Raw genomic sequence first — 27,133 nt, 5'->3', positions numbered from 1 at the left:
CATGGATCGAGGCTCGTAACGATATTGCATCGCGTTCGTGGCATATTCCGCGGGCTAAACATCGAATAAGTTCGGTGGAACGATCATCGAACGAATCAGTTGCCTACGTTCAAGTTCCATTACGCGGTCGAATCGCCTGAAGCGGAGAACAAACAGCCTCTCCGCGGCAATTCGCCATCCCCGACCAATTGATCCTTCTGCGGAGTGCGTTTTCATAGAAACGGTGTCTGTTGGTTTTGCAGGTCGAGGCCGGTGACGTCATACTCAGGGTAAACGAAGTCGATGTCAACCGATTCAGTACTAAAGAAGGTAAGAAGACCGACCTGCTTTAGCGGCTCATGATATAATGCACGTTCGACGGAGTGCACTCGTTTCTCTCTTTCTCCATCCCCTCCCCCCTCACTGTCGAAAGTATCGCCTTTTCGTTCGCGATATCGCGTGTCGAACATTTCGGCGATTATGCATAATTTTGGAAATTTTTTGACAATTTTTTTCTTCCGATTATTATTCTAATATACAGGGTATTTGAACAACCCTGGGAAAAATTTTAATGGGGGATTCTAGAGGCCAAAATAAGACGAAAATCAAGAATACCAATTTGTTAATGGAGGCTTCGTTAAAAAGTTATTAACAATTAAATTAAAAAATTTCAAATCGTTCTGGAAAAATTATTTTTGCTTGCAGGGGTCAATTATAAGCATTTTTGGTGAATAGACATATCCCTGAAATCCTACCCACTTTCGAGAAAAAAAATCGGATAGGTGTTGAATATTTTGGTAGAAAAAAAAATTTCAGATCGTTTTAAAAAAATTATTTTCAGTTGCGGGGGTCAACTACAAGCATTTTTGGTCATTATACATACACCCGAAATCCTACTCAGTTTCGAGAAAAAAATTCCTTACCGAAAATATAATTTCTGGCCAGAAATCTTTGCCCGAATTTTCATGCGAATCTTTAAAACGTCATAACTTCTGAACGGATTGAACGATTTTAATGTTTAAAAAAGCAAACGACGCGTATTTTAGTGTAGAATATGCAGAAATCGCAAAAATATTCGAAAAGTTGGTCCTTGACCCCCTAAAATGAGAAAAACCCAATAAAAATGGTCCAATTTTCAAACAGCCATAACTCCTACAATAGTGAATATATTTCAATGCAACTTTTTGTGAAGTAGAGCTCATGAGTACCTACAAAAAAGTATTACACAATTTTTCTGTAGGGCGTCAAATAAAATTACTAAAAATAAAAAACCAATTTTTAAGGAAAATCGACAGGGAGTAGGTGTCTAAATTTTTCGGCGAAAAAAAAAAATTTCAAATCGTACTAAAAAAAATATTTTTGTCTGCAGGAGTCAATTTCAATCATTTTTGGTGAATAGTCATATCTCCGAAATCCTACTCATTTCCTAGAAAAAAATTCGAGAAGGTGAGAAATTTTTCGACGAAAGTAAAATATTTCAAATCGTTCTGAAAAAAATATTGTTAGCTGTGGGCGTTAATTACAATCATTTTTGGTGAATAGACATACCCCCGAAATCTTGCGCATTTTCGAGAAAAAAATTCAGTACGAACGGAACTTTAAACGTTAATAACTTTTTAACGAAGCCACTATGAACAAATTGGTATTCTTGATTTTCGTCTTATTTTGGTCTTTAGAATCCCCCATTATAATTTTTCCCAGGGGTGGCCGAACACCCTGTAGTATTTTTATAAATATTTAATTTATTAATATATTAGTTTTTCCAATCAATAGTTTCAAGTTTAATGAAAACTTCGATAATTTACAATGTTCATTTCAATCTGGTCGCATTTGTCCCGTTGGTGGGATTCAAAATGTTTCGTTCATTTCGTGTAGAAATTGGATAAAGTTAAGTGACACGGAGAATGGCCATCGAAATTGAACTGGATAACACGAAGGAAAATCAAATATGTAAGGACTTGGTCTGCTTCTTGAGATAAATCGCAAGTAGTCATCGCATGTAATCATCATATTCAATTTCTAACCTCTTGATCCTTCGTGTGCACATTTGTCGCGTAGAAAGTTTTTTGTGCCGACGATGTGTTAAATGAAATACGCGACGACGAGAATAATTCATTTTATCTGCGAGCAATAAAGGTTCCAAGGCTATGCATTTCGAATAACTTTATAGTTTTTTTTGAATGTTCTTTAATAGTTGCATAGTCAATGTAGGAACTTGTCAGAGTAGATGCTGTAGCATAGATTTGCCGACGTTAAATAATTTAAATAAAAGAAAAATCTAAAAGTAACCTAAAAAAAACTTGATTAGTTTCATGGTAGACACGTCCCTGAACGTGACGAAAACTCGAGCGAAATTACAGATAAAGTAGACAGAGAATCACGAGCTCGAACTTACAACTAATTTAAGTAAGAATTTAGTTGAGAGCGTTAGCGAATCACGGGGTTTGAAAGGAACGAGAAAAAAGGAAAAGTTTACGAATGGGGGAGTTCGTTTCGCAGTTTGTTTCGTCTTCTCGAGGGTCTGGGTTCGTTAAACGAAACGGTGCACGCGTGAGTTTCCTAAACGAATTTCATTCGTTACGATCGCGTACGTGATGCATGTGGAAACGTTATATTCAACCGTGGAGGCCAGAGGCTCATTAGCACACGGAATCGCGAATTTTCTGACGGCTTATGGCTGGATCCACGACACGCACGCAAAATGGGGCGCTTGATTGGCCGCATTACGGCGGGTCGCAGTGCATCAAATGAAATGACCCTTGGTTAATTTTATATCGACAATGCAGTTACTCCTTTCGCGAATCCGCTTTGAGCTCGATTTACGACGGGCGCAATAAAATTACGCACCCTCCACGCAACAGCGAGTTCAACGTACACTCGGTGCCATAAATATCCGCACACCTTGTAGATTTCGAATAATCAAGGACTAGTTCTAACCTATTCGCAAAATGTTACGTTCTTCTTCATTTCAATTCCAATGTTTGAACTCTTAAAAATATCATTTCATTTTGTACGGTGCTGTAACGAGAAATATTGGGTCAAATAAATTAAATCTTGGCCGGTCGGAGGTAATCGAATAACACGGCGAAGCGCAGGAAAGGCTCGAGGATATTTTTCTGGTCGAAAATATGGCGAGGTATCCGGCACGTTTGTTTTATGATCGTTCGTAGGAAGCAAGAACAGTCGCAAAGCCGCGTGGCCGACTGTAAAGCTCCTGACCTATCGCAATTTCGCCTTCCTCGTATTTTCTCCGTCTCCTGTTTAATTTGACAAGCTCCATGTCTCAGAGACAGACACGAAGCAGCATTTCGCTTCCGCGAATCGTGAAAACTTTGTGCCGCGTTTCATACGCGCGACCATTTTGTAAACACCCATTGGCAAGCTTGTGCACCGTGGTTTCTAACCTCTGACAAAAAGTTTCTGATCCAACGCAATTTCACGAAGCTAAAATCAATTGCATATACGTATATTTTCGTTACTAAAGAGGAGCATAAAAAGTTGTACGAAACGTTTAGAATCGTGTACATTTATTAGATTACTATCCGTTGTTAAAATTCAACAAATCCGTTAAAACATTTGACTAATTTGGTCAATTCATTCGGTAAAATTCATATTGGAAATATCTCTAGAGTCTAGATAACAATTCGCCCGAATACATTCGTTGAATACTGTGCCTAATACTGGGCGTCTCCAATGTCGTATGTAACCGAATACTTTACTGTTTACGTCTGGCCTGCAGCTTTCGTACCTAACCTTGAACGATGCAACACAGTATTTGATTACTTTTACATTCTATTAAAAAGTAAAGCTGTGGATTTCCAGTAGAACAGGAACCTGAATTTCTATTAGGTTTAAATAATTAACTTTTATCGTTGCACAATTACTTTTAAATTGTTTGCAGTGTTTCATATTTTATTGTAGTTATTTTTGTTGCTTTATTGAATTTTCAAGGTACAAACAGCTTTCACTTGAAAGAAGCTTAGGCAGTATTATCCCTCAGAATTTGATGTTCCGAAACAGCGACGAAACTCGAGAACAAATTTGTCCTAGGCAAGACTTTTAGCAAAGCTTCGTTTATCCGAAAAACTCATAAAGAAACTTAAAATAAACATTGTTATTCCTCGTATATAATCCCTGACGGAAATTCGATGGAATTCAGTTTTTCTTCTTCGAATTTTCAAATAAAAATTTATTCCATCGCGTTGTGTAACTATTAGTTACTATTATTGTAATTGGGCTACTGTCGATAGATTTTCTAATGGACTAACAGTTAAAGAACTATCGAAGTCTAGTTGTACGTTTGCAAGATTGCTGCCGGCGGGAAATTTTCATTGTGAACCCGTTACGACGCGAAATCTCCCGTCTGGAACGATTAACCTTTCGCTAAAATGCGGGCCAAACGGCGTTCTTTTTCCCTTGGAGACGTATAAGGGTGGAATACCAAAAGCTTTCCACCTTAATCCACGATGGTAACCAGCCCGACCTATCTCAACTGCGACAGAACGTCTCTGAATTCCGCGGTCGTGAACACGCGACAGCTCGATCCGCGGTAATTCCCATTCCAGTCGGTTTTCCACCCACTTTCGCCGGTGGCTGGTCGGGGGCCGGTTCTTTCGCGGCGGAACACTCGGTCCGTCGCTCTTACTTCTCCGTCTCTCTGTTCTCCCTCCTCACCCGTTCCGTTTTGTGTTTCAGTGCTGAAATGTCTGCGGCTCTCGTCGGACCCTGTCACCCTGAAGCTACGAAGGGGTAAGTGAAGTGCGCTGGCAAATTCTCTTATTCGCGTAAAGACCGCCGTTTAGTCGCCCACGCGCGACGCGAGAAGTCGTCGTCGGCGCTACGGGATCGTTCAAAAATAGCGAGAAATATTCTGCTTTCGTTATAAAAAAAAAGGAGAAACATTTGAGAGGTGCTATTGGAAAAATAGTACCGGATAAGACTTGTAAATTTAGAAGACGATATGTGTCTCCGAAACGAGGTGTTTGCGACCTAACCTCCAAAGGGAAAATTTGTTTCTTTTACGATCCTACTTTCGTATCTCAAGTGTGGCAATTCTTTAATATATTCGTCGATGTAACCTGTAAATAAACAACGCGATATGTATGATTACATATCTGGTATCTTACAATTTATTTTCGCTTTTTATATTTTATTTGAGAATAAAAATACTTACAGTTAGGGATTATCAGGGATATATTGCAATCTTAATTTTGGTATTAACACAACAAGCAACAAACCTTATCATATTTTATTCTATCGTAGAAGGAATTTGACGTTCAGGGATTGAAAACAGTCATGATATCGACTTCGGTTTAGGTTCTAATATCGATTCCGGCATCTATTAATATAATATCAGTTTTATAATCTCATATTCCATCATCGATTCCGTACAAAAACCCGTAAATAAGTAAATAATTAAACGAATAAGTTAAAAATATCTTCGAAACTTTACAACAATTACAAGACTTTAGAAGAATGGACAGGAACGGATGGGAATGGACGGGAATCGATGGGATTGGACGAGAATTGGCGGGAGTCGATGGGATTGGTTGAAAATCGGCGGGAATCGATGGGATTGGCTGAGTATCGACGGGGATCGAAGAGAATAGACAGGGGATTGACTGGAATGAATTGTAATGGTCAGGGATTGAAAACAGTCATGATATCGACTTCAGTTTAGATTCTAATATCGATTCCGTACAAAAACCCGTAAATAAGTAGATAATTAAACGAATAAGTTAAAAATATCTTCGAAACTTTACACAATTACAAGACTTTAGAAAAATAGACAGGAACGGATGGGAATGGACGGGAATCGATGGGATTGGCTGAAAATCGGCGGGAATCGATGGGATTGGCTGAGTATCGGCGGGATCGAAGAGAATAGAGAGGAATGGACAGGAATAGACAGGGATCGAGTGGAATGAACTGTAATGGTCAGGGATTGAATGTATTTCTTTTATTTGATAGGAATTGATAATATACGATTGGAAGGTTGTTTGTTAATTAATTTTTATACTCGCGACATACTTGGTCCCATCGCTATTGACACCACGAACGGTGAAAGTACAGAGAGGGAAATCGCAAGAAGTATCGGACACGACGAACTGGTGTACCTTGCATTCTCAACGGTGCTTGCATTCCATCGATAAACGTCGTGCAATCAGAGTCGCGTGGGCGGTGAATTTCTTGGCCGGTTTTTCGAGAGTTGGGAACGTAACGAGCTTATCGTGTAACGGTCAGAAATTCTCTGGCGTTTCTCGTGGTTCTACGCTGGAGAATCGATGGAATGTAGAAGAATAATATTATCAGGTTGAAATAATATTTTAAATGATCTTAAAGCGTCTTCATCGCCTTCGTCTAAATACCGTTCCTTCCGAAATTTTATTTATCCCTTTGATGTTATTCGGTCTCCATGTACAACATATATTTAATATTTTCAAACCAGCGTACTTCCCAAAATACATCCATTTTGTAGATTAAAACGGGGCATCTTTCCAACGTCGTATTCCCATCAGATTATGAGATACATAACCTTACTACACTTTCGCTCGCCATCTGACGGAGCACCAGCGAACAAATATTGCATTCTAGTAAAAAGAAATGACCTTTGTTGTCCATCTGTCTCTCGAGTCGCATCGAAATCGATAGGTGGCATTCGGGTGGCGTCGCTGGCCAAACGCATTTAGGACTTTATCGTATTAAACAGTATTTCGGCAGTTGTATTATTCCCGGAATGATTCGAACGGTCCTGTCGAATTACACTTCCGTACAAGTTGAGCTATTCACTGTAAATACGCGGGACGTACAGTATCAGCGGACAGCTGGCCGTGTTGCGTGAGTGGAATCATTGTGTAAACTTGCCGCCGGGCCAGATACAACGGCGGTTTACAGAACCGTCGTGTGTCTACCCGATTTACACCGGATTATCGTTATCACTGCACGCGCACCTTGAATTCATTCGACGCTGGCTTTCCCCTAGTAGCCAGGCTCTCTCGTCTAATGAAGTTCGAAACGTTGAACAACCTGCTGACCCCGTTAAATAATTACTCTATCAATTTAACGAACGAGGGGAACAAACTAGCGACACAGTTCGGCAACGCGAAGAAATTTATTCCGGAAGAACGCTCTGCGACGGAACGTCGCTGGAAAACAAATTTTTTCTTTTGCACGGAAGTCACGTTTTCTTAATAAATTAAATTCATGCTCGTTAACGGTAAGGACGCTGAGTATCGTTAGGAAAATTGATGCTTAATGCGCATAATATGGAGAACGTGTAGTTAACATATTATCGATTGTCGGTTTACTAATCGGCTTTTCTCCGGCAGCGTTCAGTGACCGAACGTCGACTAATTGGCTTTTCTCAGTTGTGTGTGCGAACGGGATTCGCGGTGTCGGGGAAAGCGACGTATCGATTTAAAACGTGCATCGAATGCGAGGGAACGGCACCCGGTTGATTTAGTATGCACAAAGAGAAAAACGGGGAAACACAAACGATTTCGTTTACCAACTCTTTATTAATGGATCTTCGAATTTCCTGGAATAAAATGTACTTTCCCGTTCGTTTTTCGGAAACAATAATTTGGAAGAATATAATTTAAGAAATTAATAATTAATTTTAGAAATAATTTTTAAGAATGTCCAGGCTGATACAACTCCAACGTTCGTTTAACACGAACGTGTCAGAAAATATAATCGATCATTTTCTCTGTTTAAACATAACTTTTGTTTACCTCTGAACGTGGATCTCTAGATCACGCTGTCAGATTATACTTTGGCAAACAATGGTGACAATGTTCTAAATTTCTTTGGACGATCTACTGCTTCGTTTCAGTCTCGTGTAGCGTGGTGCTTATTAAACATGCCCTTATTCTATAGTGTGCATACAGTCGTTCCTCTGTCTCTAAACAAATAAATAAATTATTCCTCGTCGCTTCTGTCGCGTCGACTGTTTGGCATAAAATACGAAGAAAGTTGGCGCGTTCGAGTGAATCGTCGTCCCATACAAGTCTATATACCGTGAAAGGTAAACTAATTGCAGTACGCGGTGTTGATTAATGACCTCGCGCCATGAGGTAATTTAATGACACAATGCCCGATTCGCTGTGGCCTTTTTCCCCGCAGCTGTAAGCTACGAGCTCCTCGAGGGCGCTAATCACAGGAGATAAGGCCGTGACAGATTAATCGTTCTTTAACAAAATTGAAAAATCGTCCCAAAACGCTGCGAAGAATTGCAAACTATACTACAATGGATTTTGTCGAAATTTGGCGTACATTCTCGAGTGTTTAACATTTATCACGAGACTGAGTTTACAGATAACGTTCATTGATAACTCGTAACGTATAGGTAGTGAAACGATTGTGCGACCGGCGATAACGCAAAATTATTAATTGACGATTAATTTGTCATCCGTTGATACCTGGTCCGGTATGGATACCGGAGGTAATAAATCGTGAAATAATAATACGTTGACGCCACTTTAGAGATTTTAATCTTTTTATATTATCGTAAAAGGGCTTAGTAGCCCAGCAAATTATTTTCCAAATGCGTGGACGGACTGACAAATGAAATATCAAAAGAATCCAATCAGTTGAATTTAGAGGAAGCAGAGATAGCATCTTTACATGTTACTTTCAGGCTCTACAGTTTACAAATGCAGATGATCGATAATCGAGAAATGAATTTCCGTTTAATCGACACACCGGATAATCAGCATCGAGATAATCGACCTTCCACTGTACTATTACTTTCATTCGCATATAATGCTTACATTCAGAGTGCTAACGACTTCCTCTCACACTAATTACGTAAATTACGTATCAAACCGTAAATCATAATAAATTCCGCATTATGATCCAATCGTCGTGCATTATTCCAAGAGGGAGATGGGAGGTGGGAAGAAGAGAACATTTTCCAAGCTTGAATCAAAGTGTTACGTCGTTCACCGTCGCCATATTCCCGTAGACCGTGAGCAATCAATGAGTCACTCTGATAGAAAATTGTTTGTTATCTGAACGTTTGATCGTTGGCTCGTGCGCTTAATTGCGCGCCCTCGACACTCTCCCTTTTTTCCAAGCACGCGTGAACAACGACGTGGTGGCGGGCGTCGCTTTAGACCCGACGGTGCCGCAGACCAAGGTAAAAGCGTCACGTCGAGCATACGAGATGGTGTTTTCTATGGGTTATTATCGCGTAATTCTATTATTACTATCAGGTTCAAGAGCGCCTATACGCGTCCAGTGTGTTCTATCATTAGATCGGAATCGCGCGAGAGTTCAGTCACCAGCGATGTTTGCGTTACCAGCGACGGGATCGAGTTCAATATACACGCGTACGCGATAATATCACGACGCATATAAAATTTATAACTAAATATATTTTTGGAGGAAACGAAACACCGAAGTAATGGGTGTGGGAAACCTTGTGTTCGTTAATGGAACCAAGGATAAAAACTCGATGTTTCCTCCACGATATAAAAAAGGTGCATTTATTTTATTTACGGACGAAAGCGTCCCGAAAACCGCATCGGTTAAGTAGGTTTACGGCCTATAGAATATGTGTCAGTGACAAACGCTCGAACGTGTTATTCTTCTCGATGCAAGAGCAGATAAGGTCGCAGCGTCGTCGCTCGTTTCCACGAAGTAAACGTCAACAGTCTGCGAGCGTGTCGGTCACAACACGGCCTCGCGCGCGACGCGAACGTTTGTGCATTATTGCACGGGCTCGTTCGTCGTTCTCCGGCGCTCGTAAATCGCGTTCGGTGACCAGTGCCGGTCGGTCCCGCGGGAATCGAACTTATTTTCCTCGCTTCGTGTCTTCCTGGCCGGGCTCGTTTCCCCCGGTGGACGTCGCCCCGCGCGGTCCCTCGACGCGGAAAGTTTTCTTTGGCGCGTTCGCTTTGAAGTCCTCCACGCGCCGGCAATAAATTTTCCTCGCTGCGGAGAGCGAAACAGCCCGGCTGCGGCCGCTTTTTAATCAGACCTCCGCGTATAGCCGAAAGACCTGTCCCAGTTATTCCTTTCTGCTCGCTGAAAATACACTCGCCCGCCGCGAGTTTCTCACTGGCCACGGCCGGCCCATGCATTTCGCGGTCGAGATACACAACGAGATTGCCAACGGGGAACGAGAGAAACGAGCCAACGGTGCTGGAATTTCCGACGCCTTCCGCGCCGGAAGACTTTTGTCTTAAAAATACGGACGTTTCGACGCGGCCTCGCCGGCGCATTAGCGAAAAGGGGGATATTCGCGAATAGGGTTGCGGACTTTCGAGCTCCGCGACGTGTATGGCGGTTCAAGAGCGATTGTTGACGGCCGGAATTGGAAGTCTAATTGGAAGGAGGGTTGCGTCAAGCGACCAGAATCGATTTTCTTTTCCCGCAAATGTTTGTTAGCCACTCGTACGTTTTCGACCTATAAGAAAGAACATTTTTTACGGAGAAACACGTTTTAAGGAAAATTAATTTTAACCCTCTGGATTCGGGATCCGTACGATCTAGGTTACTTATAGCAATAATTGCATAAACCTCGATACTTGCAATGGAAGAATCGAGGTTCGTGCAGTTATCGGGGTAAGTAATCCGATATGTAATCTGCTTACATAATATAGTACGAGCCAATTCAATTTCGTATAGCCCGGAGACTGCTATTGTGTAAGCATGTAATACGAGATTAAATCAGGTCTATTCGATTTCATATAACCGGGGAGGACATCGTTTCTATTCCGTGAATTAACTACTTTTCTACATTGTACCATATTTGTTTGGTCAGACACTCAACTGTATAACATCCAAATAAATTATGTGTGTCTCACTTATCTTCCTTTCATAGACAAACCTCGCAAGCCGCAATTGTGATAAGCCAGTGCTTCTCAACCTTTCCAAGCGTAACCAAAATTGCTAGACATCCGATATTACACAAAATAGATACAATTGAAAACAAATGGAACACGAGCAGTAGATGTTTGTCTATCTTGTGCAGATATAGTAATTATGTTTTCTCGTTTCTCTACTGGCGGTCCTAGTAATAGACAACGTACGTTGAGAAGCACTGTCACAAAACAATTACACGTAATTCCTTCGAGCGATTCGTTTTATCGACGAACAGAAAATTCGCCTTTACCAAAACCCAGATAAGATAACGTCGTTTGTTTTCACAGATCCTGGAATAAAAGCGCATGTACGCCGTTTGCTATCGCCTGGCCAGCCGGTCTGCGACGAAACCGACTCCTCGAAGATTTCACACGAGGTGACGATCCTCGCGAGTAACCCCAGGGCCGTGACGTCGGGTAACGGCGAGAACACGGAATCGGGAAAGCCTGGAACACCGGAACTGCCGTGTGGTTCACTCCAGGAACCGACTGGCGCGACGCAATATGCGACCAGAAGCAACGGTTCCTACAGCGACGCGTCCGGTTCTTCCGAGCTGGAGGCGCTTCTTCCGCCGGTCGACAGTTTCAAAGAGGAAGAACGAGCCCAATGGGAGCCTCTCTCTGGCGATAAGTTCACCAGACAGAAGAACACGCCTAGGTACGTGGCCTTTTGTCGATGCCGAGACCGCGAAACGAGACTGATGTTGAAACGAGCTTTCTCGTCTTGATGTTGCGCCTTCAGCCGCAACGGAGCGAATCACCTTTGTAAACTGGCTTACGAGACGCTTTTAAAGATAGGAGCTTAGTTTGCTTTCGGGCGTGTACCGAGTCGGGCGAATTTTCGCTCGAAATATCGAACGATAAGAAGATACTAAAAGTTCACGAATAAATTTTAGTTATGGAGCGATACTGGTTAGTACGGGCGAATTCTTAGCCCTTTTTTTAGGTTAGAATTCATTCAAATTGTATTTTATTCGTTATTCGTTGAATGGAAATCGCTTTGGACATTTGTACTCGCGAGTAGGCGATTCGTGATTAAAGGATTCACCAAGTTAAATGTTACGATTCCAAACGCAGGTTCGAAGCGTACATGATGACCGGCGACCTGATGCTGAACCTGTCGCGCACCCAGCAGAGCACCGGCCTGTTACCGAAGCACCAGAAGAAGGTCGACTCGCTGAGGTACAACAATCATCACACCCACCATCACCATAATCACCACAATCACCATCATCATAACTCGGTACCTACCAGTCCTAACGAGATGCTGGGCCATCACCGTGCTTACAAGTGCACCGGTTCGAACTCGGCCAGCACCTCCCCGGTCGGGATCAGCAAACGCGAGAGCGTCCAGTGCCCGGGCCAGAGCGACGCGAACAAACCGAACGCCGCGAGTTTCGGTTACTCGAGCGGCTTCGTGCGCACCTCGCGCTCCGAGGATCATTTGCAATTCCAAAAGGACCCGTCGATGAGCGCGGTGGACATTGACATTGACGACGACGTCACGTCCAGCTTGAACACCCTGTTGGACACGCGGCCGGACAGCGGCCAGGGCCTGTCCAGCGAGCGGATCGTGTGGACGTACAACGCGCCCGTCAGCTCGCCGTCCGCCTCGGAGCGCACCTCGTGTTGCCAAAACGGCAGCTCGTCGCAGTCCTCGTCGAGTAACTCCTCGACAGAGGGCACTAGTCCCCAGAGATCCTTATCGCCGGCCTCCCCTACCTCGGTCTCGTCCTCCGTCATGTCCTCCAATTCTGGATCCCGTAGGTTCCCACCGCCGGTACCCACGGGCACCACCGCGACAGCCCTGGGCCCCTCCGGCGACGGGACCACGTCCTCGGCCTCCGGGCTTCATCCCACCAACGGTGACCTCAGCCAGTCCGAGGCCATCAGCAACATGTCCAGTCCCGACTACAACGACGAGGAGACTATGGACATACTGAGTGCTCGCGATATCATGATGGTCAGTGATCCGAGTGACAGTGACTCGACGATACTGGCCAGCGAGCCGCCACAGAGGAGGCTCAAGACCACCGCGCAGCCGAGCAACGCGTACGCGGCCGCGCAAGACGCTACCGAGCACAGGATAGTGATACAGGTGAAAGGACCGGACAAGGACGCCGTGTCTGCGAGGAACACCAGCCCCAGGCAGAACAGGCGACGCGGGAACCCCAGCAACGCAGACCTGGTACCCACCTCCACCGCTCAGAACACCGTGCAGCGGTCAGCCACCATTGTCGCTGGCAACGTTACCCCTGAATTCGTTGGATATCAGGTAGCGCACTTAGGGTTGTTGTTGTTAGCGCGTTGTTAAGTTAAGTTGTCCTGCGCGCTTGAGAAAAGCTACGTCTCGAAAATGCTCTAAAGAGATTCGCAAACTGTTATTCTTTGATAATACCATCGTAAAGATTTCACGAGAAGAAAGATTGTTATTGAACGGTGACGTACCGATACGCACGTGTGTCACCGCTTTGAAGTTTCGGTCACCCAACGATAAGATACGCGTGATCGAATTTCTGTTTCGATCGCTGTTGCTGATGATCAAATCGTACCTCTGTCTCGCTCTCTCTCTCGGTGTTATATCCTATTCGTTCTATTGTTTGATCAAATACCAAATTTGTTACCGAGTCCAATCTTACGGTTGCGATAGTGTAACAATGTGCGCCAATTAGCATTCCATGTTTGTCCGTTGATTTGGTATTGTATAGGTTTGAATTGCGCCTGGCGCTACACCACGATGAAGATAATGTATATATTTGTAATCATATTTATAATTATACGATCGATTAAGAAAAGTCAGTTTGAAGAAGCACAGTTAATTTTATAGAGCATTCATGAAATAGCTGAGGATAATGAGCGTTGATCTCATTCTTGATAATAACTTAACATATTCTATGTACTAATAATTTGTCCATGCGAATTGTTGAGAATTCAATCGTACACATTGTAAAATTAATGATATAACTGCAGTCGGAACAAAATTAATTGGGTACTCAAGACCATTAAGAGACTATTCTCACAGTACCGATTGTCTACCTTCGCCATGTCGTTTGGCCACTCCCACTGTGCCGTTTGGCTACTCCCACTATACTAGTTGACGAACCCGCTTCATCTTCCGCTTCTTTATGCAACCCCTAGACGGGTGTCAAGATGCAAGTTCGCATAGCGTAAAATTAGAAATCACGTGCAACGTTGTTCACGGTAGGGGACGTAGTCTTGAGCAGCCAGTCCAGTTTAGTTTGTCTAAACGTTGAATCTAACGACTTGGTTTAAAGAACAGAACGATTTTTACATCTAAATATATACCATAGGAGTTGAAGGAGAGCGAGGACGAAAAGGAAGCACAGAACATCTGCAACTACGACGAAAGGCACAGCGGCGCGTCACCGCCTCAGTCAGCCGACGAAGAAAGTGACATCGAAAGTCTGCACAGCTTCCATTACAGCCCGAAAGCGGTGGACTTGCCATCGGCGATTCGATTGGCCAAAAGGCTGTACTCTTTAGACGGGTTCAAAAAGTCTGACGTCTCTAGACACCTTAGCAAAAAGTACGCGACACTCCGTGTCAGAATTTGATCTATCTGTTTCGAGTTGTCATAGTTTCGTAAGGTTGATTCTTTTCTTTTTTTATTTCAGCAACGATTTTAGTACAGCTGTAGCCGAAGAATACTTGAGATACTTCAGCTTTGATCAGGACACGCTGGACGTGGCTCTCAGAAAGTTCCTTGCCCAATTCTCTTTGACAGGGGAGACCCAGGAGAGAGAAAGGGTTCTTATACATTTCTCCAAAAGATTTCTCGATTGCAACCCGGGCGCTTTCAATTCTCAGGGTAAGCGTTACGTGGTCCCAAGTACCCGACTCGTGGTTGAAGCTGGAAAACGTCACTTTTCCACTGCACTGTTCGAATTAACGTTTCAGACGCTGTTCATACCTTAACTTGTGCTATAATGCTGCTCAATACGGATCTACACGGTCAAAATATCGGCAGGAAAATGTCGTGTAACGAATTTATAGAAAACCTTTCGGAACTGAACGATGGTGATAATTTTCCCAGGGAGGTGCTGAAGCAGCTTTACAACGCTATTAAATCGTTCCCCTTGGAATGGGCCTTGTAAGTTAGATTAAAATATCAATTTCTAATTACTACAAATACGATCGGTACAGCAGACAAAGTCGTTCGATGATATATTTTTTGCCCAGGGATGAAGAAGGGGATGAAACAGCAAACCAAGCGATTCAACAGGGTGATGGTCCAGCGATATCTGGAACCGGCAATCCATTTCTCGACGTGCCAAATGTTACGGGTGCTACGGAGTTCAAGAAGGGTTACGTTATGCGGAAATGTTGCTACGATTCCAACGGGAAAAAAAGTAATTCTTAGAAATTTTGTTTACAGAAAACTATAAAAATTAAAATAATCGAGATGATTTTTAATAAAACGATGGGTAATTTCTTCTTCAGCACCATTCGGGAAACGAGGATGGAAGATGTATTATTGTACATTGAGAGAACTTGTATTATATTTGCACAAAGACGAGCATGGCTTCCGTAACGATAGTTTACACAATGCGATACGCATTCACCATGCGTTGGCCACGAAGGCGTCCGACTACACGAAAAAGCAGCACGTCTTCAGGTTACAGACTGCTGATCAAGCGGAGTATCTCTTCCAAACGAGGTAATCGCAGTTTCAAAAGTTTCGATAAGATTATTGCAACGCGATAACGCTATCCGTTGGATATATAAGTTGAAAGCTGGCGTGATTTTCAGTGATTCCAAAGAACTACAATCATGGATCGACACGATTAATTTCGTGTGCGCGAGTTTCTCCTGCCAGCCGCTAGCAGGAGCTGTGGGCTCTCAACGAAAATTTCAACGACCTCTGCTTCCCTGCAGTCACACGAAATTATCTCCTGTGAGTAATATCGCGAGATAGAAAGCGTTAAGCAGCAAATTTTGACCGCGGCCACGAAACGAATATAATCTGTTTTCATTGTTTCTTTATTTACAAGCCTTCCTCTACTATCCCTGAAGCCAACTTCGTTCTCTAAGTTCTCATATCTTCAAAACGGAATACAGCATTGAAAACAGAGATTATCCCCTTTTGGACACGAGATTAGAACCATCGTACAGAATCTAGTATATGTGTATAGCAACCCGGTTTTCGCGCGTTTTACCTTCCCAAGTGTTTAACTGACGGTTTCTTGGATTTTTGATCGTGTTGTTAGAGAGAACAGTTACGGGACCACGAGGAAAGGGTTAACAAATTAGAAGCTGAACTGGAGGAACACAGACGGCATCCACCCGAAAGAGGGGCGAAAGCTCTCACTGTACAGAACTATAAGGAAAAAGATGCCTATTTGCATCATGAGGTAATTAATAAACTTGTACTCTATATTTCTTCATTGTCGACACGTTAAGTAACTGGAGTGTCATATTGTTGTTCGTGTATTAAAATTTTCTGTAACTGAAATAATATCACTGTACTCTCAACGTTCTATTTAACTCCACCGTCTCATAATCAACACCTAGATGCAATGGATATTATTTTTTTTTTAATACCATTTTAATACCATCTTAATTAAAGGAAATAATTATTTAAACAAAACAATTTTCATAACTACAAATATTACGTTTTCACGCTCTCCGATCTAGGTACTTGATTTGAGCTTTAAAAAGTGGGGTTTAAGTATGGAACGAGTAAGATTCTTTTTTATTTATTAAAGAAGATGTCCGTGTCTAGAGCAGACGTTAGCATTTTCCTGTTCCCGTGTTACAGTTGAAGAGGTACAAGACATACGCATACTTGTTACGATCGAGGCTGGCATTTGCAGAGATGGAACCACCTTTGGTGGAGAGCAGCATCGGCGAAGTGGACGAAGGAAGCGGGGCTCTGCTGAATTCAGAGGTGGCGTTAGTGCCACCGCCGGTTCCCGATCGACCAGCCATAAATAGGTACAGTTACAGGGCTGCCATTTACAACCGTAATCTGCTAAACGGTCAGGACTACGGCGGGGACATTGGTTGACGTGTGATGGGTGTCTTTTCAGCATGTGTGGTCTAATCTGACCTGCATACGCAGGCAGAAGCAACAGCTGAAATTTGGAAGAAATATTAACGAAAACCTAACGATGTATTCGACGCATCACTTGTTAAGTACTGTACTTTACTGTACCGTGTACTCACATTCTCTTTTAATATATTTAATCGTGATTTATCAGCGGCCATTAAAACTGGTAGTGGTAGCATTCGTACGGCGCTATAGCACAGCAGCATTTCAACCTTTCCGTTGTATTATTCGTCTGGTATCGATTTTCTTTTCACTCGTTTTCCTTCTTTAAATAATTCAATTTATTCATCGTCGCTCAAGTATCACATTTGTCAATAAGTTTTTATAACGATTCATCGATTCATTGAACAGAAAGTTGCTGTCCTAAGCGCATATTCGAGACCGGTTAACAAACTGGTGATTGGGTCCGGGTTCACACCTAACTCAGCATAGTGTAAATGGTTCACTAATTGTACCCAGTAGATTGTTAAAGCGTTAAAAAAGACTTGACAAGGCCCGATTAAGATTCGTGCCTTGACTGAAGATAAGACCAGTTACGTATAGAACAATTCTATTAGACAAGATGGGTGTTCGAACGTTGACTAACGTCGCAAGGAATGGATAGCTGTTAACCGTCGTTCAATTAATTTGAATATAAGACTAACTGTATAAAAACAGCAACAAATGCATGTTCATTAAGAAAAAAGAAACTACGAGCAAAGTTTTTAATAACCGAACTGCTCTTTCTTAAATGTATTGTAAAATCCGATCTAATTATTCTGTATTTAAATTATAGTTGTATAGCGTAACCTTTACTGACCGAGAGAAATTTTAAAATTCATTGATGCATAATATCTAATGGTTACTATGCACGGTACTTTGTTGCTATACCAAACTGTGTCTATCTTCGTACAAAATATCTTACTCGAGCATCCTTTCATGCTTTTGGTTTCTGCTTTATGTTCGCTGCTAATATTTTATAACATACTCAACTAGCTTGTGTTGTATCACAGGATTGGTGGTTTTAAGGTAACATTGGCTTCTTTTGCTACTTTATAAAATTCATCAAGAGCGAGTATGGGTGCATCTTTTTTTTTATGTTTGAGTGCTACGGACTGTTTAAGTGTAACAAACTGTTATCAAATAATCCCGCGATAACTGTAACTTCCAGACCTAATTTCTCATTGTCATCCAAAGAACTAGAGTTTTGTTTCACGGATAAATTTCGAGCAAAAAAAAAAGTTTAGAGTATTTAATGTCAGAAGTGTAATGGAACAAGCAACGAGAGTGATATTTTGCAAAACTTTACACGATGATGGATTCCAAAGTATCTTTATGTTTATTGTTGAGTATTTATTTAACAGTTATCACGGCGAACGTGAAGGTTGAATTAAAATCGTTGAATAGATGTTTTTATTCTTTACAATAAAAATTAATTAAGAGTACGCGTTTAGTCGAAACGCGTGTTTCATTATTAAAGAGTAACGTGCTCTGTCGATGACACGCGACAATCAAGAATGTCTTCTTGTTCGGTGTCGTTTCTGCTGTTTAAATTTCGTTGTTAGTTTGCAACGAATACAATTATGCTAAGAGGGTAAGAGTTTAAATAATATGTTACGGAAGTTAAGACTGGATAAAAAATATATACGCGCATATTTAAATTCGTTTATGGCACTGTCAAATTGTGTATCAGCCACTTTACAATTGTAGATTGTATGATATATTTTTGTATTTGGTATATTTGTCGCGAATAGCTCGATCTATTCTATTTTATCTGCGTCCTCGATTTCTATATGTTGCAATCTGACGATGTTCAGGTGACGAATTTTATCTTTGCGACGAGGTGGAACCATTAAGTCGTTCGTTGTACGTTTTTCTGTGATCGCGTTGTTTTGCGTTCTGTAAATTGGTTGATACGTCAACAAGCAAAAAGCGTCACTCGGTAGTCTATTAGTTAATGAAAAGTAAGTCGCAAGAGAAAGATCGAATCTTTCGTTTCTTATAAAAATTAATATTGCAGATAGGACTACGTAGGCCTCATAATTATTCTAATCACTGTTCTGACATTACGTTTAGATGCATAACAGTAGCAATTTATCGAAATTATTCTAGCCTTTTTAAAACAACTATACAGTACCGTATATATATACATGTATGTATATACTGTGTACATATATACAAATATATGTATATGTATACGCATAATTATTCTTGCATAAAAGTATTACGTAATAAGTCAAATGCTTTATCAAACGTTACAGCAGCTTTTAAAAAGAGTAACGGTTTAGAACTTTTAATGGAGTTCAATGTTTTTATTCCTACGCAGAATAGAAACTTTCATACTGTTTTTACTTAACGAGATACAATTGTTTGATAATATTTTAAGTTGCGTTTTATATACGAGGAATACCGAAGTATTTATTTTGAAGTAATTAGCCAAGGGTTTTTTTATTCATTAACGTTCTATATATGTTTCGAAACTGTTTAAACGTTGAATGAAAGGCTTAATACACTGAAAAAAGAGCGTTTGTAAGTATTACATAATTATTTTATGCCAAAATGTTCTGAATCTAATAAAACGACAGTGTACTCTTGGGAATCCAATATTAGGGCCCACCTAATTTCTTTCCTTTCGATTTAAGAATGAATCAAAACCTACGATTTTCAGTGGTCACATTGAAATGAAATTCATCTAGCAGTTTTGGTACAACTTTTTTTCGTTTTTATTATAACTTGCAAGTATTTTTTTTAGTGCAGACGTTAAATGAACCTATTTGTTGACTAGTCGAATTAGCATCTTTAGATGTGGTTCTTGTAAATCGAGTTACTACTCAGTATTTAAGAATATATTAATTTAAACGTATACCGGTAAATATATTTAATTACTTTTATATTTTCATTGTAGCTAGTTGCTTCGATTATCTGTTTACTATTTTTATTAATAACATCCTTTTGTATTGTTCTCGAGAAGTCGTTCGCTACATCTAATCATAGTGTATACTAGACCCCCTGTACATAAAACTGTATTATATGTGGATAATATAATAATTATTATAAACTATATAATGCTAATGGCAATAAAGATAAACAGTCTCCAGATTACATAGATTCACAAGTTTCACGTACGAATCCCAAAGTTTCAGATACCAGTAGGTATTCTCCTAACATGATATATGTATGTATGCACTTGCATTTTGTTTTATGAAAGTTGCATGCAACACTTTCATATGTTACGTGTCATTAGGCATTTAATGTAGTATGCACAAATGCCTGCAGCTCTGTATACTTTTTGCACATTAATTTTACGTTTCGTAATTGATTTTGTATGTACAGTAATTACCGTCGTTACTTTTACTTTAGTATTTTAAGTAAAACTCATGGCTATTACGTGTACATTAAAGATTCCTAATAATGGAATTTTTTCGACAGAATTTTCATAAACCCATATTTTTCATTTGTACGATTGCTTGAAAGATGGTTTCTTCGCAGTTTCACGACTAACACAAATTAGATTTGCATGGAATGCAACAAATTTGCTTTATTATCGGTCTGAATGCATTAAATATTAATTTGTACTTCAGTGTCTAATTTCTATTACCAGGTTTTCAGCTGCAGACAATGTTGTACAAACGAGCATGAGTACCACACTGTCACACGTTAATACAATCGCAATTACGCATATACAGAACTGTAAAATCGTAAAATTATACAATACAGAGTAAATTTATTTGAGAATAAAATCACTTGTTATGTACATTCAACTTTTTCAGTCTCTTTTTACACTTTATCATAGACTATACTTTTCTAAATTCTTTGTAGACATACAATAAGATGCTTAATATTAATTTTCGTCATTAGAAACTTATTACAGGTTGTGATTTCAATAAAAGATCTTTCAAAGATAATAAACGAACTATGTATTATTAACTGATTTGAACAGCATTTTTATTCATATTACGGAAATAATTTCATCAAATGCTATTACCTTACTCCAAGAGTATTATGTCTTCAAAGAGTTAAAATGTATAAGCTATTCAAAAAACAAATTGATTAACTCCAAAACAAATAATACTAAGGAAAGAAATATGTTTATGAATCCATATTAATAGCAATTGGAGTTAGTCATATTGGACACTGAATGACTTTTTTTTTTTATAAGATTCGATACTTGAATGTGCACTTATGAAATGCATAAAAGGAGAAGTTTCTTTGCGTTTATTTTATTATAAAATTTAATTTTTCAAAACGTGAATAAACCGAAGCTTCTCTCGCATTAATGTACGTTTATTAAATACTTGTATAATGATTATATTAATTTATTGCATGCAACAGGATTGAGCCAGTGTCATCGTGAACGAAGTCGACAGGTCATCGTCAAAACTGTTTCAACGTGCAACGAAATTACAATACATATATATATATAAGTTTTACAGTGAAAATTTATCAAAAATTTTCATTTCATAGGATGCTGTTATTCCTATACAGGGTGTTCAGCCAACCCTGGGAAAAATTTTAATGGGGGATTCTAGATGCCAAAATAAGACCAAAATCAAGAATAGCAATTTGTTAATGGAGGCTTTGTTAAAAAGTTATTAACAATCAAATTCAAAAATTTCAAATCGTTCTGGAAAAATTATGTTTGGTTGCAGGGGTCAATTATAAGCATTTTTGGTGAATACTCATACCTTCGAAATCCTATTCACTTTCGAGAAAAAAAATCGGATAGGTGCTGAAATTTTTTGGCAGAAAAAAAAATTTGTCGAATCGTTTTAAAAAAATTTTGTTCGTTTGCAAGAGTCGATTGCAATCATTTTTGGTCATTACACATACCCCTGAAATCCTACGCACTTTCGAGAAAAAAATTCCTTACCGAAAATCTAATCCAAGGCCTAAATTTTTCGACGAAAAAAAAAAATTTCAAATCGTTCTAAAAAAAATATTTTTGTCTGCAGGGGTCAATTACAATAATTTTTGGTGAATAGACATATCCCCGAAATCCTACTCATTTCCTAGAAAAAAATTCGAGAAAGTGTGAAACTTTTCGACGAAATTAAAAAATTTCAAATCGTTCTGGAAAAATTACTTTTGCTTGCAAGGGTCAATTATAAGCATTTTTGGTGAATAGACATACCCACGAAATCCTACCCACTTTCTAGAAAAAAATTCGAGAAGTTGTGAAATTTTTCGACGAAATTAAAATATTTCAAATCGTTCTGAAAAAAATATTGTTAGCTGTGGGGGTTAATTACAATCATTTTTGGTTATTACATGTACCCCCGAAATCCTACGCATTTTCGAGAAAAAAATTCAGTACGGTCGGAACTTTAAACGTTAATAACTTTTTAACAAAGCCTCCATCAAGAAATTGGTATTCTTGATTTTCGTCTTATTTTGACCTCCAGAATCCCTCATTAAAATTTTTCCCAGGGGTGGTCGAACACCCTGTATATCACGTCGATAGTCAGTTTTCCTTGTTGGGAAAAAGGAAACATGTTACATTGAAAGTATTGTCAAGTAAAATCTGTCGATGTATGTGAATTTAACCTTAGGTAATTTGGTGATTCAACAAAATTACTTCCTAGAATTAATTACAAGAGAGATTTCGTATTTAGGGCTCTTCGATTTTTTCTAGTGTTTTCGAGGTTATAACGACTAATGGTCATAAAATTGTCCGAGGAAACAGAATTACCATGAGATTATCAATTAAACAAGTTTATTACAACTTAATTTTTAAATTCAGACACGCGTCAAATTTTGATTAGAATGTGGTACGTGTTGTGTCGATTAGAACCCAACGAATAAATGAAATTTACTAGTTCGTTTTAAAGAGGAACAGCTCAAAGTGTTTCGAGATATGTAACGATGAGCAATTTGAGGGTCTCCTACATCCATCGAGGAAACTTAATATTACACATTAAGGAATTACCGTAAGATAATTTCACACGATACGTTACACCTACGAAATTGAATAAGCATGTGAAGTTGAGGACAAACTGCATGTATTGCATAAAGTGCGTGATAATTTATTGAAAAATATTTGTTGACACGTTAGTTAAAATACTCGATAAGTCCTCGCTAGATTGATTGTGTTAGAAATAATATACAGTATACGATCAACATCAATGTACATGTTAGAGCCGCAGTACCGATCAAGTATAAATTTGTGAAGCTGTTTTTATAGTGGAAATTTACAAACGCGATATTGTTGTCTGAATCATCGTAGTACACAAGTGTGTGTGTGTGTGTTCTTTTTTTAAGCGTTGTACCTTGTTTTCGTACTTACTTTACGCTTAAGGTGATAATTACTTTCTTAATTGTACATATGTTATTTTGTAACGTTAGATCGCCTTATAATAATATCGTGCATAAATGCCAAAGAATTGCATTTAAAATACACTTTGATTACAATGTATTTTTTACTCGCATTTACGTTCGTATATTCATCGATTTCATTATTCGCTTTTGATACTTTGTAATGTACTGCTCTCTCGCGTTTACGCAATTTACGCGTTACGTTCACGAATATGTAAAGTCAACCGAAGTTTTCTTTACTTTTGTTTTGTTTTTCCCCTTTATCGCTGTACTTCAATTGTACAATTGAATTAATCAAAGACTTCGTATAATTTTTCTCTGTATAAACTAATCGCGAGACGCGTCCCTATAACCGATAGATCATTGTACATATTGTTTCAATTTCTTTCAATTCTTTCTCTTATACTAATCGAAACTCGAAGAACAACTGTGTACTTTCTGTACATGCGATATATTCCTTTGTAAATATTACTTTACAATTATGAAAATAAAATTGTGAACAAGAAATTGTTTCTATCTTTCTCAATTCGTGTCTGCTAATATTTTCAAATCAAATAAATTAAGCATAAAGTACAAGTTTTACGAGAGGCAAATTTTATTTCTACATTTCTACATTATAAAACGATCTTGAAATTCTAATGAATGATATATATATATATATATATATATATATATATATATATATATACACATTACTTGTACATAAATCTACATAATTAATAATATAAAAATTCTCGTAAGGAAGAATTACTCGATAATGGAAGAAAAATTGATATCGTCGATCAAATTTCTGGATAAATATACAAATATATTTCTTATTGCTACATCACCGAGAAACATATATATTTGCATTACAATATACAATTATATTAACATTCATCACGGAGAAAAGCTTTCGAACATTTGTGTACAGTTCATCAAAATCGAGAGATAATTGTTTTTTTTCTTTTTTTTAATCTACCACACGATATAATAGATCGTATTACACGTAAAAGGTATTTACAAAAACGAAGGTATCAGTAGATTTTGTACGGATTTATTATCATATAATGAAATAGTTATAATTGTATATAATTCTAAATTAGATACTGTTACTTTACATAATTCATCCGGTGATTCAAAATAACATGGATCTCTACTTATGTACAGATACAGTGCAATGTATATGCAATAATAATTAATAAACGATTTATATTACAATATCGGTCAACTAAACGTTGACTCTACTCAACATACAAAGATACAAACTTCCTGTATACATACACACGACCCATAAAATTTGTTTCGCAATTATTCCGTGTCGTGTCCTCGAGTGTGTCCGTAATATACAAGCGATCAATGTTCTATGTTTTGTAAAGTAAAACTAATATTGTACAACTTTGGAGGAATGTTGTGATGGCATAGCACCAACTTCACTATGAATCTCAATTAGTCAAACTGCAATGGCACTTTACAAATTAAATAATGTGTCTATCATATATATATATACATATACATGATATATATACATGGTATATATATATATATATATATTTATATATATATTTATATATTTTTTTTCTTCATGTAAAACCTACCCAATAACGTAGTAACAATAACAACGGTGGATAGAGCTCTTTAGTTCATCCACTTGCGGCAGTTAGGCGCGCCACATGCGCATGCTATCTTGTGTTGGTCATCTTCGATATCGAATTTATAATCGTATGCCAGCTGTAACAAACGATGTATTGTACAAATTTTAGGAAAAAAGAATTGCAGGAAAGAGGGGAAAAAATAAATACCAATAGTTAAAGACAACGTACCTCCTCGCCACGTGAGATTCTTCGCTTTGCAAAGATTATAATTCTAAGATCACGTTCGACTTCAACGATTTCAGCGACGCAGTTCGGATTACAAGAGTGGTTGATGTACCTTGCGAGGCCTCCGCACAACGTTGCATCGACCACTCTCTCTTCGTCTAGGCGGAACATATAAATACCACGATTCTGTAACAGACGTTCCCAATGTTGCTTTCTGCCATTCAACAACAGTCAATCTAATAACGAATAAGAATACTCAGACAGGTCACGGCGCACAGTTATCGAAAATCCAAAAAGAATTGACCAAATGTGTCCTTCTCCAAACGTCAAAATGTTAGAAATAATAATTATGGATTCCTCGTAAGACTGCAGATTTCATGTACAATTTTGCCAAAACTATAACGAGGTACCTACTTACTGTGCAAGTTTGTATCCTGTTTGGTGTACTATATCCGAGTAAGTTGGGATTTTCAAGACTGGTTGAAAAGTATAGATTTAACTAATGTTTAAGAATGTTATTTTTAGAAACATTACACAGAGATCAAGAAGATAGACGATACTTATACTTTTATAATGAATATTAATACCAGTATCGTATAGTCGAGCAATGAATTTAGTGATAATATCACGAAAATCCCTAATATCGATCACCAAAAGATGCTCGATGCGACGTGGAACGACCCATAGCCAAATTTCAATTGAATTAGATACAACGGCGTAAGCATTTTGGCCAGCTATTTGGGATTTCCGATCACCGCGTCGTTTAGTGGCAAAAGGACGTACCCTTGCTTCATATTGCTTCTCCCTGGTCTCAGCCAGCTCGGTGCGAATGATCTCTCCGATGTACTCGATGACCATAGTGTGTTTCTCCAAATCGCGGGCAGCGTACAACCCCAAGCCTTGTATCTTCGATCGCGCCAAGTACACGTTGTTCCGCCACTCTTGCTTCATTTTCTTGTACTGCGAGCTCTTGGAATGGACGAACTGTTTCGAGTAGGGGCACGCCACTTCGCCGGCAACTGTCGCGGTCGGGACGAACGTTGCCCTGGCCGAGGAGCCTGTGCGCTGCGTATGCGGCCTCTTCCACGGGAGCTGATTACGTAGACGCGCCTCGGTTCTCGCGCTGCCCGTGGGATTGATCGCCAACGGCAATTCCAATAGGGGGTTCCGACCGTATTTGAATCTGTAATCGGTTAGGGTTTCGATGCCTGGAAGACTTTCGAGAACGCGAACGACCGCTGGCTCGGTCAGCCCGAACAGGTCCTCGCCGGAGACGTAACGTGGAAATAGCTGGACGCTGTGCGTCGTTCTTCGTAAGTCGGAGAGTGGCTCGAGGATTCTGCTCCAAACAGCGCGAGGCGTGGCGTCCCGTAACTCGACGTCCTCTTGGAGAGGCTCTTGGACCAGCACCCTGAACTCGGGCCGCCCGGAAACGTCGTGAATGGAACAGACGTATCGACATCGTTTATTCGGCCTCCTCATGCTCCAATAGAACCTGACGATCTTGTATCCAACCGGGTAGATGTAGTTTGGTGTGTGAAAATTGGCGAGCTGGTGCGGAAGTAGCTGTCCAACGCTTAAAAATATTAGGCTCCCAACCCTCAATAAATGATTGTGCTCCGAATGATGCATCACAGCTGCGACTTGTCTGTTTTCGTCTCGATTTACGTACACCCTTCTATACACGGATAGCGTCGTCAGCTCGTTATCTTTCTCGTTCTTTTGCACGTGTTGAGAGCAATAGGTACTCTGAAAATTTCATTAAACAATTCATGAGGTCCGCACACGTTCCGAGGGTTGAAAGAAACTCGAGTCGGGTAAAAGTACATTGGCTGCTCAAGGTTACCGAGGAGCTACCCTCGTTATAAGATATATTGCGGAGTGTTAGAAAATATTGCGCACTCTTGTCGTCTTTGTTTCTTGATTATTTTTAAACCGTATCGAAACGAAATGTAGGAACCAATATATTCTTGAAAATCTCGTTTTACGCTAATTATGAAAATATACATTGTATCTGTATGCAATCTTTGATTGGACCGTTATTGGAAACAAAACAATAATTCTATAATTAAAACTATAATTCACCCAGTATACAGTCTAGATGAGGCATGCCAAGCACGCGGCCC

The 27,133-nt window shown here is 39.6% G+C and overlaps 2 protein-coding genes across 8 annotated transcripts in view; one reads left to right on the top strand and one right to left on the bottom strand.

Annotated features, from left to right (window-relative positions):
• Efa6 (Exchange factor for Arf 6) overlaps positions 1-23,715 on the top strand; it is a 62,080-nt gene extending 38,365 nt beyond the window's left edge. For 3 of the 7 annotated variants that reach the window (XM_076773777.1, XM_076773778.1, XM_076773781.1), the window contains exons 2-13: positions 243-309; positions 4,675-4,728; positions 11,136-11,505; positions 11,925-13,122; positions 14,159-14,394; positions 14,483-14,676; positions 14,766-14,958; positions 15,048-15,217; positions 15,309-15,525; positions 15,618-15,762; positions 16,076-16,219; positions 16,627-23,715. In XM_076773777.1, coding sequence (XP_076629892.1) covers positions 243-309; positions 4,675-4,728; positions 11,136-11,505; positions 11,925-13,122; positions 14,159-14,394; positions 14,483-14,676; positions 14,766-14,958; positions 15,048-15,217; positions 15,309-15,525; positions 15,618-15,762; positions 16,076-16,219; positions 16,627-16,875 — 3,237 coding nt within the window. In that variant the 3' untranslated portion in view covers positions 16,876-23,715. The other 4 variants (XM_076773784.1, XM_076773779.1, XM_076773780.1 and 1 more) reach the window with 4 other exon arrangements.
• A 379-nt stretch (positions 23,716-24,094) lies between these two features.
• The window catches only part of LOC143347064 (uncharacterized), a 31,050-nt gene continuing 28,011 nt past the window's right edge, over positions 24,095-27,133 (bottom strand). The window contains exons 32-34 of the mRNA XM_076775917.1: positions 25,791-26,756; positions 25,011-25,193; positions 24,095-24,918 (exon numbers count right to left, since the gene is read on the bottom strand). Of these exons, the coding sequence (XP_076632032.1) occupies positions 24,826-24,918; positions 25,011-25,193; positions 25,791-26,756 (1,242 nt within the window). The 3' untranslated portion in view covers positions 24,095-24,825. The remainder of the gene's footprint in view (positions 24,919-25,010; positions 25,194-25,790; positions 26,757-27,133) is intronic.

Source organism: Colletes latitarsis, chromosome 10, assembly GCF_051014445.1.
Source record: "Colletes latitarsis isolate SP2378_abdomen chromosome 10, iyColLati1, whole genome shotgun sequence".
Taxonomy (NCBI): domain Eukaryota; kingdom Metazoa; phylum Arthropoda; class Insecta; order Hymenoptera; family Colletidae; genus Colletes; species Colletes latitarsis.
The sequence above is the reverse complement of the archived record's forward strand: the minus strand, read 5'-3'. Positions and strand labels throughout refer to the sequence as shown.